Below are 20,213 nucleotides of genomic sequence, written 5' to 3'. Positions count from 1 at the left end.
ATGTCCTCCACACACCACATAGCAGATGGGCTACACCTGAAGCTGAGGGTCTGTAGTTGTAGGCTGACAGTGCCCTCACTTGGCCAAGCTTTAGCACTGTAGGAGAACGTTGAATGTTTCTTTCTCTGCCAGCCAACAAACAACAGTGGGTCCATGGCCCAAATAAAATGTTTTTTTTCCAAGTCTTCACAGAGGTCGTACAATTTCTTAGGGCGACCACCGAAACATTTACCCACACAGCAGGCAACCTTCAAAAACAACTTTAATGTGCATAAGAAGACATGAAGAACAGATGACACATCAAAGCATTAAGTGAGTCGTCTCTAAAAATAAAGATTTAAGAGATGAAAAGGGATACATACAAGAACGAAAACCTATAGAGACACTTGTACCTAGACATACAGCATCTCTACCAATATTAATTCTGAGCATTTGATCAAACTGGTTTGGTTTGGGAGCAGTGTTTTTGTGCAAACTGTTGTTGTCTTCCTGAAAAGGCATCAAAACTCAAAGGAATCTCCAAAGAATATAATAAAATACATTAGATATAGCAGAGCAGCTGTCTTTCTGTTCAAAAACTGACACACTCGATAAAGTTTGTGGCTCTTCGGTTGCGAAGAAAATGCGATGTTGCGGAGGAGACAACCCCTTCGCTGTTAATGTAGTCCTGTGCAGAATGAAAGTGGGTGTTTCCCTTAGTCTTGTTGTTGCTCAATATATGGGAGACACAAAAAGCTCATAAAAGCTTTTACAAAAACCAGGACAAATAGGATTTTAGCTGAATTCAGATTAGGTTGCAGGGTTCATTTTTATTCTTGAAAACTGCAGTTTTTTTCCCACCTGTGTCCAAAACACTTTGTTCCCTTAATGTCCTTAAAAATCACAGGACTGTACAAGACCATTTAAGGCTCAACTCGGTCCACAGAAAATCCCCCCTCCCAGCACGCTTGTTGACAGTCTTCTCCTGTAAGACGCATATCAGGCGAGGAAGGTGACGAGAAGTCATGTGTGACACCATATAGTCCAGCTTGCGAATGGTCAAGTTGTAATGTGGGGAAAGGTGGAGGCCAATAAAAGAAGACAGAAAAAAAAAATCCTGGTACCAATTTAGGCAGGAGCGCTCGCTTTTCTGTAGTAACAGCATTATTAGCCAATAATTTCACTAATTACACTTATGCCAATTAGGCCGACATTACAGAAACTGGGGAACAGTTATTTGAAACTGTTGATGAATTGCGGTTTTTAGAAGACGGAGATGAGCGCAAAAACCCCATAAAGCAGAGCGCATGGGTAAGCAACCAACAGCTGCTGCCCATCCATGGCCAACGCTGAGATGAAGATCTTCGAGGCTGAGAAACTGCACCAGCTAATGATTGTTGCTGTTAGTATGATTCCCATCATGCCTCTAGAGAGGACAAAAAATAAGCAGAAAGTTAGACTTACTACTAATAACTGATGTTATTTACGGACTGTACTACAAAAATACGACAAAACTCTTTGTTTTAAAATACTAGATTGTATATTAATCTAGTAAATAAATACTATATCTTTTTAAAAGTCCTTTTGCCAGATTGGCAGGCTACATTAACAATCATAAACCTTTTTGTTTTCCTGTATACTCACTGTAAAGAGAAGAGAACTCCAAAACTTGAGAGAATGATCATGGGGAGGAGGCAGTATCCCAGCACGCTGGCCACGCAGCCAAACGACACGCCTGTCATACTCATGAGGTTGAGTAGGCAGTACATGCCAAGGCAGCCAATCACACTGATGCCATACACATAACCAAACTGGATTTTACCTGACTGTAAACAGAGAGGGAAAAAAAAGATCCACATAATTAGATATGGACTACACTCACCAACAGTTCACACATTGAGTTTGTACAATTATATGCTCTGTGCTTTTCTTTTTTTTAACAGTAATTTAATTGCCAGAACACACACAAAAATAATTTGACTACACAGCAGTTGTGTGCTGTTTCAACTATAGCTGATAAATAAAAAGCCATTTGCATGACTCAGATTTGATTGGAAGCAGCCATTTACACTGAGATCTAACTCGATGATCACACTAGGAGATTGTGATCACAAGATTATAATGAGACTCAAACTAAAAAAAGTAAAACAAAAACAAAATTACTGTGGATATCAAAGCTATGAATTTGGTACAGTCTAATAAAGCAGAAGCTCACGATGAAGGCCTTGTGCATAAGTCTCATAAAAAAAGATTGCATGGTAAACAAATATTCATAGTTTTCTCATAACTTGAGCACGCTCAACTGAACAAAACCAGAACACTTACTTTACTGATAATTTCATTACTGATAGTGCTAACAGTTTGTAATGTAAAAGACTACACAGCCTCTGACACATCGATACCAATCTACCCAAATTATAATTAAAACTTGGCACTTTTATTAATGTAGTAGCCAATATTTTATTATTTTTAAGTAATATTACTCGTCTTTACCAGTTTATCTTCTTTTTATTTTTCACCTAAAAATCAACCAAATGATTTACCAGAAGAAGTGTTGCTCCAAAGGCCAAACAAAACACCATAGGCCCGGCCAAGTCTGTCTCGTTCATGATGCTGCCATCTGCTACTTTCATTGGATGGAGAACCGTCAGAGTCTTCTGCCAGATGTGGTCAAAATTGATTCCTAATTCTAAGAGAAGAAGAGATGAGACATTTCAGATATTTATACTATACTATTTTCTATATAAACACCAGGCCCTATTGGTTCCAAACACATCTGTCTTCCACAAATGCTCAACCGGGGATTTCTTCGATGAAATGCTTTCAGGTGTGTCTTCACACCTGAAATCTGAATCGTAATTGTAGATTTTCCAACTAAATAATGGCTCAGTCCTAAAACGAAACTCACAATGAAACATTACCAGTTCAGTATTATTTTTTTCTACCCTGAATTCTGATCATATTACAGAAGAGTACAGAGAAGATATGATGAATCCAGTTTCAACTACAGGACAAAGTCAAGTAAAGTAGTGTTGTGCCAATAGTCGACGTTCAGGATTGATGGTGGTCAGAGTAATCATCAGTCATCAGAGTAAATTGTATTAGACTGAATCTACCTTTTTATAGTTTTGTGTAAGCATCTCCACATATAAGCAACACTGCAATATAAATGCATCTTGGTGGGCAAGTGCACATATTGTGCGTTTGTGGAGCAGCTACACATACACAAATTATCATCATCGTCAAATGACAGATAATGGAAGTATATTTCTAAATGCAGAGATGCAAGTTTAGGTCTTTAACCCAGATTTTGATAAACTAACACCAAAAATTTCAACTGATTTCAAACACAAAATGCTGATTTCCCAGAGTACAGATTTATATACTTATACCAGTTTTGGGGATAAGGTACTGTACGACTACAGAAAGTACTGGAACCAAATATCTACAAACACTACAGTCAGAAACGCTTCCAAAAAAAAAAAAAAAATGTCTGCAGTCTTTCTCAAGCATGTAAGTAGAGGCAAAATAAAACAATAGGTCTGCCAAGAACAATCAGAAAAATCAAGCCTGCCAGTTACGCAGACACTTGGCCGAACTCCATCATTTGATCCATCAATGCTTTTATTCTATTAAATCGTTTTGTAGTCATGAAATTTTCTGAGTCTGGAAGCAACTGCAACAGGCGAGTGAAACTCTAATTTCATGCTTTGAGAGACAGTTTCTCTGCTGAATATCAGAGATGATACTGAAGGCTGATTTCAACAATGCTAAACTTTTGCATGTTGGGACTTCAACTGGAGCTCCTCCTACACTACCTTGAAATCATATCAAAGGCTGACAAACAGTACTTGCAGTAGCTGATTCAGTTCAACAAAGCCATTCGATTTATAGTATTATGAAACAAGAAGTAAAATTATTTTTCTCAGCAAATGATAACAACCATACTAGTCAGTTTTCTTGCTTAAAAAGAAAGAATAACTGGAAGAACTATTGAGATACATTTCACAGAATGCAATCGAGATAATTTAATGGATTACTCTTTTGCTCTGGTTCTCTATAGTATTGAGACTGGAATGAAATATTTTTGCTCAATCTTGCTGATAGATAGACAGACAGACAGACAGACAGCAGACAGACATAACACATCAGCATGTAGTCTTGGTGCTCGACATACCTTCTAGCAGTGGTGGCTCATCATCAAAACTGTTACTATACATGGACTGTGATGCTGATGGTGTGTAGGTCTGTGCGGGCTGGAAGATTTGTCCGGTGTATGGTTGCTGGGGCTGCATTACTCCTGGGGATGAGTAGCCCATGGGCTGGGAGTAATCATATTGACCATATGGCCTGGGAAATACACAATAGTAAGTAACTGGAAACTTAATTTAAGAAAAAAAAAGCCTTAGAAACGTCTCTTTTGTATTTACTCAGGTAATCTTTGTCTAATATTAAAATCTGTTTGATGATTTGTGTGACAAATATGCAAAAAATAGGAAATCAGGAAGGCGAAAAATACTTTTATATGGCACTACATGTCAAATACACAAGTTTCCAAAAGATCAGGAGATTAGTTTTGAGCACCTGAAATGGCCCAGTAATAGTGTAGCAGCAGCTGAGAAATGATCAATTAAAAATGGCTTCATACACTTACTTATTGTAGGGGTTGTCAGTGTTGCTGTAGCCATAGCCGGCTTGGCTTTGGTCATCTACACTGTAGCTGGACTGGTAAAAGTCTGTGTTAAAGTTGTCAAAACCCGACATCTCTTACTCTGAAAGTAAAAGAAAATGGAACACAGTCGATCAGTGTGAAAAGTTATTTTAATGCGTCTGCTCTATATACAGATAAAACACTCTTACACTGCACAGCATAGACTCGCTTAACAATGCCAGCTTCCTTCGTAAGCTATCAATATCAATTAGAAATAGTCAGTGCTGTTATCCGAAATGTCAACCTTTGCATTTAGTTGCGTTTAATCTTTTTGTGTTAATCACCTGACACCTTTAAACACGTCATCGTACACAAATGCACAGCGACCAAATTTCAAGCCTAAATGCACAAACAACGCCACGTGACAGTAGTAGTCATATTTTTTTTTTATTTTTTTTATTTTAACATTTTTACCTTCCATTTTCTTGTTAACAATAAGCCTCACAACAATTAACGCTAGTTGGGTCCCTAAATGCAGCAGTGCTAAAGCGGCTAACAAAACAAACCAATACCGTAAGCTGTATGCTTCAAGCATTTTCTTGGCTTATTGTTAGTAACTGTTCCATCTATAAAACGGTTCAACAGCTACGACCACGGACACGTAGATGAATAACTGATGCTTTCGGTACACACTGAGCTACTAATCTTTGGGAGGCTAACGTACCGTTAACTCTGCGGCTAATTGGTTAGCTAATGCTAGCCATAATAGCCGGCACAGACCTAACTTACACAAAATATCAGCGACGGCTTACTACTCAATCCAACTTTTCAAACTTAATCACTATTCTCACGCTATGAAACACTACGGTCGTGCAAACTCTTACCTGTGCTGTGTGATAACTCTGCCCAGAGCCCTGCCAACTTCGCTGCGGCTGCTACGTGTCAGGAGAAAGGTAAATCTTCCGGGACCAGCCGTCGCTAACAGGAAATTGTTGGGACCACTGACAAATTCCTGCTCGCAGAATATCTGGCGCATCCTGCCGGCGATTGATGGTACTACACGTCCATAAAAATCACTTGCTACCAAAAGGAAGAAAAACAAAACAAAACAGAAGACCAGGGAATACATATTTTAACTTTGTATACACTTCAGTCACTTCTCGGTTTACGCACCTCGCAAATAAAGGCAATTACTGTTAGTTTCTGTGTTTTCTGGGCTGCAGTGACTTTTTTCTCAAGGATTAAAGAGGCTTATACACAATGATTTTGTTGCTGTATTGATATGAGCATTTACATATACACCATATCCAAAGATCAAGTGTGTAGTAGTGGCTATCTGATAAATACAGTCAGTTTGAAATGTCAAACAACATAAAATCATGCAATTTTCCCTCTTAGTAAATTATTATTATCATTATTAATTTATTTTTAAATAATATATATTAATATACTGAAACATGATGGCTCTGGTGCAAATATCATGAGAACAAGCTGATGAATTGTGTTTCCATAGTGACCCATACAAAATGGAAGATGAGCTGCAGGAAAGAATTAGAAGTGTGCACAGAAATAGAACAGGAACACATTTTTATAACGTAAAATGATAAAATCCTTGTATAGCTTTGCTTAACAAAGTCTCACAAACAACGAATTTTACTTCTTATGAATTCAAGTGTTGCTTATTGTGCTTACATCTGGTATGTAACCCTATTAGGTTCTGACTCATATTCTGAATAAAAGATTCTCTAGTGATACCAAATAGAGACAGGATGTGTGAGATAATTTAAGAGGACACGCACTGAGCTCGTGGTAAGAACAAAGGTAGCAGGTTTTGTTGAGAAACAGATCAATCAGTATGCTTATGCAGGAGGACTGCACCGCTATAGAAATACTCCGGCGAACCCATCCTCTTTGATGATGACGGCAGATAATGGAAAGTAATGTGCTGATGACCTCTGCTGAGAGGAAATAGGGAAGGGAGGAAATGGGAACTGAGTGAACATTGCAGATGCACATGGGTTTGACATGTGGGACATGGAAACACACAAATGTAGAAATGTAAGAAGAAAAACATATTATTGATGCCTATACATTCTTGATCCAGTGCTCTCTATCTTTAGAGTGGTCAAGACCAGTATGCAACAGAAAAAGCCAACAGGAACAACAAAACTGATATGAATTCAGATGACTGTTATTAAACAGTCTCCTTCCATTACTACTATCTCGATCTCTTACCCAGCGCTTATTAAAACTGGATTATTTCTGCTTCACTGAAACAAAAAACACTCCTGGCAATCATAATAGGAAATATGTGAATTTCTTGACATAAATTAACTGGTGCAGTGTGAAAGGCAGCTGAATTACACCTGGCTCCCTACCTAGCCTAGAGTTACATTCTTCTTTACAGAATGATGAATGATAAAAATGCTACAGAAGTGCATGAACCAGAGATTTATCATTATTCACGGCAGACATACCAAGTCCCCTCTGTCTTTAGGCAATAATATACACAAAAGCCTTTTTTGGTCAATATTGTAACAAAACTGTTGTTTAGCCACGGTTGTGCGGAAGAAATCTACTGATCTGGTACCATCTGTCACATTTTATCTCTCTGGTAAAAACAATGCTCAGATCCCAGCATTTGCTATACCTCCACGATACAATGAAACACACCCCAAAGGTGCTCTATTGGATTGAGATCTGCTGACAGTGGAAGTTATTAGAGTACAGTAAACTCACTGTCATGCTAAAATCATTTCCTTTTTTCTGTTTTTTAGCTTTGTGAAGTGGCATGGTTATTCTGCTTGAAGCAGCCATCAGGAGATGGGTAAACTGCTGCATGTTGTCAGCAACAATGCTCATTTAGGCTTTGATGTTTAAACAATAATTAGTTGGTGTGAAGGGGTCTAAAATGAGTAAAAAAAGTATCCTCCACACCATTATACCACCACCAGCAGGAACTGCCAACACAAGCCAGTATGGAGCCATGCTTTCATACTGTTTACACTAAATTCTGATCCTAAAATTAGCTCAAATCAAGACTCATCAGACCCGGCGACAAATTTTCAGTCTTCAGTCGTTTAATACTCGTGTGCGTTGCTGACAGGAGTGGCACTCAGTGTGGTCTTCTGCTGTGGTAGTCCATCTGCTTCAGGGTTTAATGTCTTACATATTCAGAAATGCTGTTTTGCACACCTTGTTTGCAACAAGTGGTTATTTGAGTTACTGTCATCATCCTCTCAGCTTGAAGGAATTTTCGTTCAGAGAGCTGCTGTTCACTCAATATTTTCTCTTTTTCAGACCATTCTCTATAAACCCTGGAGATGGTGGCGTGGGAAAAAAAATCCCAGCAGTTTCTGAAATACTAAGCCCCTCCCCCTCTGGTACTAACAACCCTGCCACTTGACAATAGAAGACCTGAAGAGTTTGAGAAGTTTATTCCAAAATGAGATTTTTACCCTCTTGAGGTTTTTAAAAAAGAGAGATAGTCAGCACGCATTATCTTCAATATAATATGCAACAGTACGTTGTCTTCTGTGAAAAAAAATCCCAGCAGTTTCTGAAATACTAAGCCCCTCCCCCTCTGGTACTAACAACCCTGCCACGTTTAAAGTTTTAACATCACCTAAATAACCTTTTCTTCCCTATTCTGATGTTCTGTTGTTAACGCAAATGATGGGGCTTCACAAAGCACACAGAGCTCTCAAGAAATGAATCTTGAGAACATTTACAAGGTTAACTTCAGTTAATTCATCGAATTCATTTCCTCCTGCCCTATATGACTGCTGCACAGATCATAAATTGGTAGGCATCTGGTTCGCTGGAGCAGCTTTCTCCATTCTATGAGTTAGCTACACGAGCACTAAAATGACAATAGAAGACCTGAAGAGTTTGAGAAGTTTATTCCAAAATGAGATTTTTACCCTCTTGAGGTTTTTAAAAAAGAGAGATAGTCAGCACGCATTATCTTCAATATAATATGCAACAGTACGTTGTCTTCTGTGAAAAAAAATCCCAGCAGTTTCTGAAATACTAAGCCCCTCCCCCTCTGGTACTAACAACCCTGCCACGTTTAAAGTTTTAACATCACCTAAATAACCTTTTCTTCCCTATTCTGATGTTCGATTTGAACTCAGAGGGCGATCTTGATCACATATACATGGATAAATACATTGAATTGTTGCCACCAATCAACCATTGCTTGCTGATTAAACATTTGTGTTGAACAGACATACCTAACAGAGTCGCTGGTCAGTGTATGTTTTTATCACTTGCTTCAAGATTGCTCCAGGATGAATCTTTTACAGGCTATTTTTGTACAAGAAACAGGTCAACTCCTTTCCCAAAAAACAATCAACCAAAGTGCATAAAAAACAACAACAAAAGAATGTCATTAAAAACCCTTCTCATGCTGTGCAGCCCTGGCATGGATCATTTCTCTGTCTTATGAAGAACAAAATCAATTTGATGCAGGGAACATGAATTCTTACAGCAAACACCCATGACTAATCATAAGCAGAAATGAGTTGCTTCCCCTTCATTGCCTCTCATCTTTCTTTAGACTTTTAATCATCTTTAAACTTGAGGAACATGCCTTTCTTTTTAATCCACTTAATTAAAGAAAATTGAAAAGTGCCAGAGAGGGTAATTGAATTTAGGGTACTGTATTGCCATATGCTGTCATAATTGCCCTCTTATAAAAAGTCTCTGTTATAATCCTGCTGTCACTGCTTGCCTGGATGAGTGGATTAAAACCATTGAATTTCCTCTACTGAAGCAAACCTTCGTCTTCAACCACCTACTACACCCCCGATTAAGATTTCACCTGCATCAAGCAAGGAAAAACTTATAAATCTTATAATATGTTCCCCTGAAAGAAAACTATGCAGATGGTAGGTATTTTTCCTATTCAGTAATGCATACTGAACATTTTAACGAGCACAGAACTAATCCTGTCTCCTAAAATTAATTTCCATTACAGCTAAACTGCATTCTCAGTTACATTTTAACGCAAATGATGGGGCTTCACAAAGCACACAGAGCTCTCAAGAAATGAATCTTGAGAACATTTACAAGGTTAACTTCAGTTAATTCATCGAATTCATTTCCTCCTGCCCTATATGACTGCTGCACAGATCATAAATTGGTAGGCATCTGGTTCGCTGGAGCAGCTTTCTCCATTCTATGAGTTAGCTACACGAACACTAAAATGACAATAGAAGACCTGAAGAGTTTGAGAAGTTTATTCCAAAATGAGATTTTTACCCTCTTGAGGTTTTTAAAAAAGAGAGATAGTCAGCACGCATTATCTTCAATATAATATGCAACAGTACGTTGTCTTCTGTGATATACCAATGATGTATGAGGTTAGCTCTCAATGCTTTCTTGATCTGTATTACACAAAATTATGCAAGGTAGCTATGGTTCAATGTAAACCTTTGTTTGCAAAATGAGAGATAAGAATTGAAGCATTTTAATGTGTAGTGTGGACTTTTGCCAGCTTTTTTCCTTCCTGCCTCTGGTTGGCACAAAGGGACAGCACCATTCGACCCACGAGTGTTCTACCTGTCAAAACAGATTTAGGAGCTTCTAAAATAAACCTCATATTATGAATAGCTGCATGGCTTTGGTTCTCCTTCTTATTTCTATGCTTCCCTCACAGACATCCTTCCAAGTTTTACTTTGCAGTTTACTTCTCTCACAAGGTTGGCCATGATGATTCCATTCACTTTGAGATATGATGAACATATATTATTTTTAGCCCAGTGAGCTGATGCTGAGATGTGTGTGTTTCTTTTTATATGAATGCAGCTTAAAGGAGAGACGTCGGTATTTGAATGTTGTTCACTGTCTTGCCCTTTATTGCCACGAATTCCCAGTTACCTACCACAGTTACTCACATGGGATTTGATAATGAAGTTTATGACCAGTGGCTTTGGATCTGGAGATAGTAGGTCATCTATTAATTGGAAGGTCAGTGGTCAATTCCTCAGCTCCTCTGGCCTACATTTCAAAGTCTCCTTTGTCGAGATACTGAATCCCAAGTCAATAATCAGTATATCTGGGATATATTTGCAAATGTGTGAATGTTATTTGTTGCTTAAAAGTGCTTAAAAGCACTTCAAGTGCTCAGTATGAATAGTAGTAAAGTGCTGTACAAGTACCACTTCATATACCATGACCTAACCTTTCAGACCTTTCTTTCCTTCAAACGCATCAGTGTCATTTAGGAGAAATAACAGCTACATGCCTCTTTCATTACATGCATCACAGTATTATAATTACTGCCAATGGAATAATAAATATGTGTCCCATAATGAGAGATTTCTCTCTGTATGACTGTTGACTATCAGCAGGAGGAGAGATAAAAACACTGGCTCATTCTGAGGGACGGACACAAAAACCAGAGCCTTACTATTTTTTTGTCTTCAATGCTAATAAGCACCAACTGGACTGGTAATAATTTAATGAGATTTCAAATCATTAATGAAAAAAAAAAACAAGTATGAAAGCCAGAATTATAAGCCAGAAACAATCAGCGTTGTCTGTGCTTTAACAGCAGAACGAGATAAGAACATGAAATTAATAAAGTTGTACTGCAGCTCCTGACTTCCACAGAGAGTGAACTGCATTGTAAACTGCGACTAAAGCTGCAATCGTTCCCAAGATTTGTAATTCTTGTTGACTTGTTCTGTGTGTGGGGTGACTCCCCACTGGATGTTCTGTCTTTCTGAGGAAATTAATGATGGCAGAAGCGAACTGAGACCCAAATCTTCTACTAACTGTCACCTTCATTTTCTTACACACATAAATGATTCATTTTCACTGTGTCTGCTGAGGGCTTCATACACTATTTGAATGCTTCTTCGCCCATTCTACTGTAATATTGAACTGCATCCAAGTGCTGGATTGGATATAAAGACAAATGAAACACATTTAAAGCATTAAAACATGAACAGCTGAAGAGCAAAATTGGATGCTATACCTTTAAAGGGGTTTTACAGTTCAAAGGACTTGTGGAGATTTGGCCCTATCAAGAGATTTGTCACACACTGAGGACCTGTGGAAACCACCCTTTAATCCCAAGAGTCTGTAAGCAGGAGCAAGAGAGAGATTGTGATGTAACACACAGACACACACTGTCTTACACACAGGGAGAGGCAAATATACACACCACACCAGTACACCAGCATGGCTAGCTACCCCCTCCACAGTGTTCCCATGGCCTTTGTGCTGGCAGAGAGAGAGAGAGAGCGGATGCTTAGCAACATCTCATCTGCATGGTTTGCCAAATCAACAGGGTCAACATCCCTTTAGGCTTGGAGAACTCTACTGTGCTGTGCAAGGAGCTGCCTCAGACATGCAGAGCCTGGTGCAGATGTGGGAAGATTCTCCTCATTGCAGATATCTCTCGTAAGCTGCTTGGTATCAGTATTCACCTTCAGGATATATTCTTCTTAAAACAGGGAAAATGTTGCCATTGTGATCACTGACCATTTGCTCCTATTTTCTACTGTTTCTGTTGTTTCAGGAGATTTTTTTGTCAACACTTTGTTATGCACGCTGCTGCTGCCTGTATTAAGAAATATGGACTTTACTGTATGTAACTTGCTCCTGAATATCCTTTGTAATTTCCTTGGATGTACAGTACATGGCATCAACCTGACTGCATGGCTGCTCTGTACATTTTACTAAAGCTTATCTGTGTCTGATGTAATCCACATAGGAAGATGAGTCAGTATGCACTTACACACAGTCTGACTCAACTGATTTTTTTTTCTTTTTTAACAAATGAACAGAGATTTCTTCCTTCACTGTGGAGCTGTCAGATCCTCCACCCCCTCCCATCCTTTCACTACACCCACAACTTGATCCTGGCCAACTGCTTTCTGAGTCCCACATGGTGCAAATTGAATCAAGCGCCAGCTACTGTAAGATACACTGAAAACCTCCTGGTTTTAACACTGCATACAAGTTTGATTATCTCTTCATGTGCAAAGTTTCTACATTTGTTCCAAGAAGTGAAAAAGAACTTTAGGAGAAAGGTCTGGCTACTATTTTCATTTTTAACAGCAATACTCCTTTCCGGTCAGAAAATAGGCTGATTAATAAATGAATAAGTTCAGTTATATTTCTACAGTCAGTTATGATCAGACTGCCTTAAGCACATCTCCTGAAAAGGAAAACAGAAATCTGTCTGATACAGTATCCCTGAAGTTAAAACTTGGGAGGGTATTGTAACTGAGAGATTTATTGGACATGTTTAAATATCTGATCGTTGTTAATATTTCATATATATATATATATATATATATATATATATATATATATATATATATATATATATATTAGCTGCGCCTTAGATAGAGCACTGACCTGAACATAGTGTATCTCTCCTCTTGGCCAACTTGGTTTGGCTCTAGTTCATCTTGGGGAATACGCTGACAAGGTTAAAATTTTAGAAGGTGGTTGGATGGTGAACTCATGGATGGATGGATTGTTTATCACTTTTTGTGAAGCCTATAGTTAGCTTGTCTACTTGTCTACTATGTAACATTCTAACACAGTCCCCCTTAACAGTTAGAGGAAAACACCGATTCTAATGAGTGAAAATCACAAATAATGGAAGGTAAGTGTTGCGCGCCAAACTGGGATGCAGTCTTGTAATCCTTTTGTATCTCGTCTTGTTCTCTGTGGAAGCCGCAGTACATGAGATAGGAGCCTTGAATACAGCAAAAGATCGTAGACCTCTAAAAAACGAGGCTTTCAACATGAATACATTAATGCCATGACAGCACAAACCAAACTTTTAAAAAAGCTAAAAAACAAACAAACAAAAAAGCCCTAAAATACTTAAAAAAAACAGCAGGATACCTAAATTAAAACTATGGATCAAAATCTAAATTGGAAATACTAATTTGCATCTGTGAGACACCGAATGCAATAATAAATACCATCTATCATTTAAGAGTTTGAAATACAATGTATCTACAAAGAAACTAATCTCATAGCACATGTATGAAATAAACAAAGAAATGCAGGTGCATTAATACCTATATATTCATAATATAAGTTATTAATATTATTATTAAAATGTAAACACTGGTCTAGAAGAAACCACACAAGTGAATTCTTGCTGGAACAATATGCAGTGTATACTCTCTTGATATCTAAACAGCCAATCACCTGGAAGTAACTCAATGCATTTAGTCACTTAGGCATGGTAAAAACAACCCGCTGAAGCTCAAACCAAGCATCAGAATAAGGATGAAAGATCATTTAAGTCATTTTGAACATTGTTTGTGCCAGATGAGCAGGTCTGAGTGTATCAGAAACTGGTGATCTACTGGGGTTTACCTACAAAACCATCTCTAGGGCTCACAGTGAGCGGTCCAAGAGAAAAGAAACAGAGCAAATATCCAGTGAGTGGCAGTTCTCTGAGTGAAAATGCATCGTGTTAGAGCGTAGAGGAAAATGGCCAGACTGCTCCGAGTTGATAGGAAGTAATTCGGCAACCAAAAGGTATGCAGAAGAATATCTCTGAATGCACAACCTTGAAGCAGATGGGCCACAGCAGTAGAGAAAATCACATTGGATGCCATTCCTGTCAGCTAAGAACAGGAAACGGAGGCTATAATGCACACTGGCTCACCAACATTGTTCTGTATGGATGTCACAGAGGATTGGAAAAACATTGCCTGGTCAGATGGGTCTCAATTTATGTGATGGTTCAGGTGGTAAGATGAGAATTTGGTGCCAGCAAAACCAAAGCATGGATCCATCTTGCTTTGTATCAATGATTCAGGCTTGTGATCTTTTCTTAACACACTTTGGGCCCCTCAGTAGCAACTGTGCACCATTTATGCCACAGCCTATCTGAGTATTGTTCTTAAACACGTCCCTCCCTTTATGTCCACAACAGGCTCTTTTTCTAATGGCTGCTTTGAAGCTCATCTCATCTCAAAGTGATTTCTTGACTGTGACGATAAGTTAACTGTACTCAAACGATCTACACACTCACCAGCAACTGTGTGATACTATCATATTGATATGGACCAAAGCATCTTGTTGAATCGATGCCATGGACAATCAAAGCAGTTCTGAAGGCAGAATTGGGGTTAAACCTGGTATTAGCAAGTTGTTTGTAACAAAGTGTGTTCCCATTGAGTAGATTTCAAGATAAAACCCAAAACAATTATGTAAACACTGAACATCACACAGGATGTGTGTCAACTGGATGTATACAACAAACACAGGAAACTATTATAGAAATGTTCTTGATCAGAGCTTAATTTAGCAGTAAGACCTACAGTCATCTCTGTGCAGATACACTCACACAAAGCCCTGGCTCAGTTGGTTGCATCCAAAATATCTTTGAATCTTAGATTTTGATGCTCTGTTTAGACTTGGCTGCAAGGATCCACCCGCTTGATGCCTTCTCCTGTACAAAAAGTAGTGCAACACAGACACATGCGCACACACACGCACACACACACACACACACACACGCACACACACACACACACACACACACACACACACACACACACACACACACACACACACACACACACACACACACACAAGACACCTGCAGCGTCAATGTTAGTGAGTGGGATGACAGCTCTGCTGCTATGTTGCTGGCCAAAAGACAAGCTGAGGCGTTCAACTTCCCAGCTCTCTGTGGTGTCTTGCAGTCCTCTTCTTATTCTGGCTCCAGGAGTTGCTCGTCTGTCCCTCACCAAGCCACTCTGCTCTGGCTGCCAGAGCCCTTAATGTTTAGTGGGCTTCCTGGTAGCTAGCCATGTCTCCAGGGAGAGCAGTGGGCCTAGTTTAGCAGGGAATAGCTTCATGGCCTTGTGCAGAGAGTGGATAAGGAGAGGTTTTCAAGAGTAGAGCAACAAAGTGACACAAACCAAGACCAAAGTCATTTTTAACCTGCTGAAATGAATAATACTAAAAAAAAAAATCCCATGTTGCTGAAATTATATTGCTCCATTGGCAAGAGGATATAAAACTGTCAAAATTCATAGACATGCCCTCAATTTGTCAGTCTTGACATTTTGAACCACAGAGGATTACTCTCTGCTCAAAATTGTTTGTGGGTCACATTACTGACATTGTATCATGAGATATGATGATTGTGTCAAACAGTTCAATCTACTTCCTCAGTGCAACTGACTCCCACATTAGATCTGTTTGTTGGAACCAGCTAAAAATATCTTGTTTAGATACCAAATCTGGGGCATCGGGACTTGTTACCGACTCCTACAAGGACTTCATTGAATTGATATTTGAAGATTGATATCAGAGAGACAAAATATTCCTTAACGATAATGAGTTCATTAGCGTGCTTCTAAAACAAGCCAAAAAAAATTGCTCAACAATGTTTAAAGGCACATTTGAGAATGATGACTCGTTGCTTTAGTAGCAGCAGGTGTTGGAGAGCAAACACTTTCAGGACAGAGTTCAGTCAGCCTGCATGGATCATCTAATTGAGTCGGAGTATCAGCAAGTTATTGTTTTTTGGTTTTGTGTATGAATAAATAAAAACAATAATGAAACAAAGGTCTTTATAATTCAATTAACTAAAGTAGAGCCTTTCCTTTTTCAGACTGTTACAATTGTGGACCATGGTTTTAAATTAAACAAACAAAAGGGAAAAAAAAGAGTTTTCCACTTTAGATGATTTAGTATTGATAAGCTGTATAACAACTTTTTAAAAAATCTGAACTATTAATAGGGGCAAAAGTGTTTTAGTCTGTTTAATGCAGTGTTTCGCCACAGGGTGATTGTCAACATCAAAATAAAAGGTTTTTGCAATTAGCAGGCTCTTAATTTCTGCCATTCCACCTTCTGGTCATATGCAAAATAGAAGCCACCAGCTGTATTTTTTCACATTTCCCACACATATACATACATACACGGATCAGGCATAACAATATGACCACCTGCCTAATATTGTGTTAGTCCTCCTTTTCCTGCCAAAACAGCCCGGACCTGATGAGGAATGGACTTCACTAGACCCCTGGAGGTCTGCTGTGGCATCCTGTAAGTTACGAGGTGGGCAACGCAGGATGCCATGGATTCGAGTTGTTTGTCCAGCATGTCCCATGGATGCTTAAGTAAATTGAGATCTGGGGAATTTGGAGGTCACGATAACAGCTAAAACTCATTGTTGTGCTCATCAAACCATTTTATCTTTGTGGCAGTGCACAAATCCTGCTGAAAGATGTCACGATGAAAGGGTGTTCATGGTCTGAGACAATCGTCCAGCCAATACAATTTGGCCCTTGTCAAACTCGCCAAAATCCTTATGCTTGCCCCGTGGGGACAAAATGTTTACTTGCTCCCTCATGCGTCCCACCAACAACCAGCTGCCATGATGAAGAGGTAATCATTGCTATTCACTTCACCTGTGTGTGGTCAGAATTTTATGACTAATCGGTTTAGTTTTTAAGAAAATCATTCATGCACACACAGACACAGCCTCGTCTCACCTTAGCTTCCATATAGTATAATCCATTTAACCTAACTCTAACCCTATCCACTATCTGATTAACTCTTAATCTAACCTTAAACTGAATGTTAACCCTAAAAATTACATATGCCATAGAACCTGATTTTACTTGTCATTAAAGTGAAGTCAGGCTATTGCAATATGACTGCGCAGATTTATTTGCCCACATCATTAGTTATACAAGCAAAAGTGCACACATTGCTCTCAGGCCCTTTAATTTCACAGTGATTCAATAAACTTGATGGCTCCCTATTGGTAGCAACGATTAATTCAAAAATGATGCTAACACTAATATGCTTTAAAGAACACCAATAATCACTTTCCTCGTGTATCTGACTGAAATGACTGCTCTCTTGCAGAATTCGGTGCCAACATGCTTGAGTTTTTTCCTAGTGAAATTTTGCAAATAATAAATAGCTGTCCATACGTAAATAAAAAAAGTTAAAGTACACGTTTGAGAGATAACTAAGGTTTTCATAGAAACTCTTGGTAAATACTCATCCTCTCTGAATCGGCTGAATTTATGCATTGAATGTCTGCCTGCTGTACTTGCAGATTTCCCATCTAAGGCCTGGCATCATTCGGTGTGGCTGTAATGAGAGATGGAAGTGGGAGTAGTATGCTGTTTATTTCAACCATCTGTGACTGGCCTGAAAATTTCCCTTTAATAGTTTTCTCTGCACTGCACAGGAAGAAAATAACTGTGCTGCCAGTTGATCTGTATCAAGGAAGAGGAGTGCTCACCGAGTCGCTTTCTTTTTCAAGTGAAAAATTAAAAATCTCTGTGATATAATGTCTCTGTCTGAAAAACCATAAATTATTAATGTTGCCGCTGTGCTCACAGAGTGAATGTTTGTGTATATTTTTAATTTGTTAATGTGAAACTAAAAGGATTTTAAGAACATGGAGAGCAAGGACATAATTTGGAAATTACAACTACTGCACAAGCATGTTTTATGAAAACCCAGTAAGTTTGACATTATAACAGAATAAATCAGAATCCTGCAAAAGATAATTTCCAAAAACTGATTTTCTGGATATAAATGAAATAAATTATTTGAAATAATTCAAACCTATGTTGATACTGTACATTGTGACCTGAAATGCAGGCACGGTGCACAAACCATAGATGAATGTGTCTGGTGACGGTCTTGCTGCGTGTTTCAGAAGACTACACCAGTGAATCAAGTGCTCTTTGGGGACAAAGAAAGCTAAGGTGAAATTAATTTTGTCAGCACAAGCAGGTTCAACTCCTTACAGGTGGTCAATCGTCTGCTCTTTAAATAGCACCACAGTGGGGAGTGTTGTAGTGCCCACATGTATTTATGAAGACGCAGCCGACATGGCCTACTTCTGGGTGACTGCTGATGTCCCAGCTGGGCACACCTCCTCTCTTTCTGCGTGTGTGTATGCGTGTCTGTTTGCATGATTGTACTTTATAGGAATTTTTGTGCGACTTTACAGCTAAATTGATGGTAAACCTGGTGGTTTAATTCTCAAGCAATAAAACCAAAAAAATAAAAATAAAAAACCCAAATGGTCACTTTTTTCTCTCTAAGAATTTCATTTCCAGTAATTTTTGTGCAAAACCTGTGAGGTGTGGGTGTTGTGTTAAAGCAAGATTAAAAGTTTAAAAGTGCTTGTAAAAAACCCACATGACACTGCATCCCATAGAAAGGCATTAATAGCGCTAAAAGCACTGAATGCAGGATGAGATTGTGCATTAATACCAAATGAAAGAGAATCAATTCCAGTATAAATGTTTTAGTGACTTTACTTTTTAAATTTATCTGCTGCATTTGATTGCCTCTGTGGCTATGTTGCTTTAAGCTACAGTTAAAATTGATGAAAATTAGAATTAGCACTGAAATAGAAAAGTAATGGCATCATTTTCTCAGTGGTAGGGCGGACACAACAGTTAAGGAATATGCCTGAAAATGCAGTTTTGCTTACAGCAAGGTTGGTTAAAAGTGGACAGATGAGCTCCAAAAGAAAATAAAAGGCTGCTGAAGGCATTAGGTCGTAAATCAATCAACCAATCAATAAAATACAAAAATGATTTGGACTTTCTGAGATCCAGCAGACTACATATACTTCATTCTCACCCAGACTTCTTATACACAAGTCCCTCTTTTATTCTGCAACACTTTCACCATGCAGTAACTGAATTCTGTATAATGGTCATGTATAGTGCTGACTACTTTTGTCCCCATGACATAAAATTTTGATTGAAAAAAAAGAAAGAAAAAAAGATCCCTCTTTGTAAAACTTCCCCAGAAACAGAAACGTGACAATCCAAGCCTTGGAATGTCTGTCTGGAAACTTTGCAAATGCAAAACTAGCGCAGCATGCATAAATGCATTAATTTACACTAACTGTAAACCAAAAACCTTTCACCCACTAATTCCATCACCTCTCTGTGCGAGGATATGTCCATGGCACTGAAAAAGGAACTTGGGAGGGAAAACATAGGGAGGCGCTGTTGTTCATTTTACAAAGCAAATGCTGAAGGCTCACACAATATTTCAATTCAAATGTGTTTTTTATTTCTTTTTTCGCAAGCGTTTATCTGAATTTTGAATGTAGGTATTTGGACTTTGGATTTCAATTTGTAAAACAGTTCTAAAGTGGAAGCTGCAAATATGTTGCACGACAGTAACGCACTATGGTAAAATAAACGTGTCCTGTAATGATGTATTATAAACTAAATGCCATGCAAATGGATTCAAGCTGCGGGTCAAATTACAGCATTGTGCTCTCGTTATAATAATGGCACAGCGATGGATGGAACATTTCTTCCTCTATGCACTGTAAGCGGCTGGGAAATCTTAAAAAAATATATTTTTCATTGCAGCTCCTTAACCTACGACAGCACCAGTTTCCCCACATTTGCATACAGCGGTGCTAGTATTACAAATGGCATAGGTTAATATAGCAAACTTTAGTGTGCTGTATATTCAAATAGGGACAAATGATTTTTGCTCACATGCGGGGTTTACTTACACAGATGCCTGTGTTTGCATGCGGGTACATGTAGGAGAGAAGGGGCAACACTGAAGACAC

At 38.5% G+C, this 20,213-nt stretch overlaps 1 protein-coding gene across 1 annotated transcript; it reads right to left on the bottom strand.

Annotated features, from left to right (window-relative positions):
- Positions 1-245: 245 nt before the first annotated feature.
- Positions 246-5,645, bottom strand: yipf5 (Yip1 domain family, member 5). Its single transcript, XM_085175259.1, has 6 exons — positions 5,515-5,645; positions 4,634-4,751; positions 4,157-4,329; positions 2,523-2,668; positions 1,624-1,805; positions 246-1,405 (listed from the first exon to the last, which is right to left on the bottom strand). The coding sequence occupies exons 2-6, from the start codon at positions 4,741-4,743 to the stop codon at positions 1,243-1,245; spliced, it is 774 nt and encodes a 257-aa protein (XP_085031385.1). The 5' UTR covers positions 4,744-4,751; positions 5,515-5,645; the 3' UTR covers positions 246-1,242.
- Positions 5,646-20,213: the final 14,568 nt, after the last annotated feature.

Source organism: Neolamprologus multifasciatus, chromosome 10 (assembly GCF_963576455.1).
Source record: "Neolamprologus multifasciatus chromosome 10, fNeoMul1.2, whole genome shotgun sequence".
Lineage (NCBI taxonomy): Eukaryota > Metazoa > Chordata > Actinopteri > Cichliformes > Cichlidae > Neolamprologus > Neolamprologus multifasciatus.
This window is presented reverse-complemented; position numbering and strand designations above follow the sequence as displayed.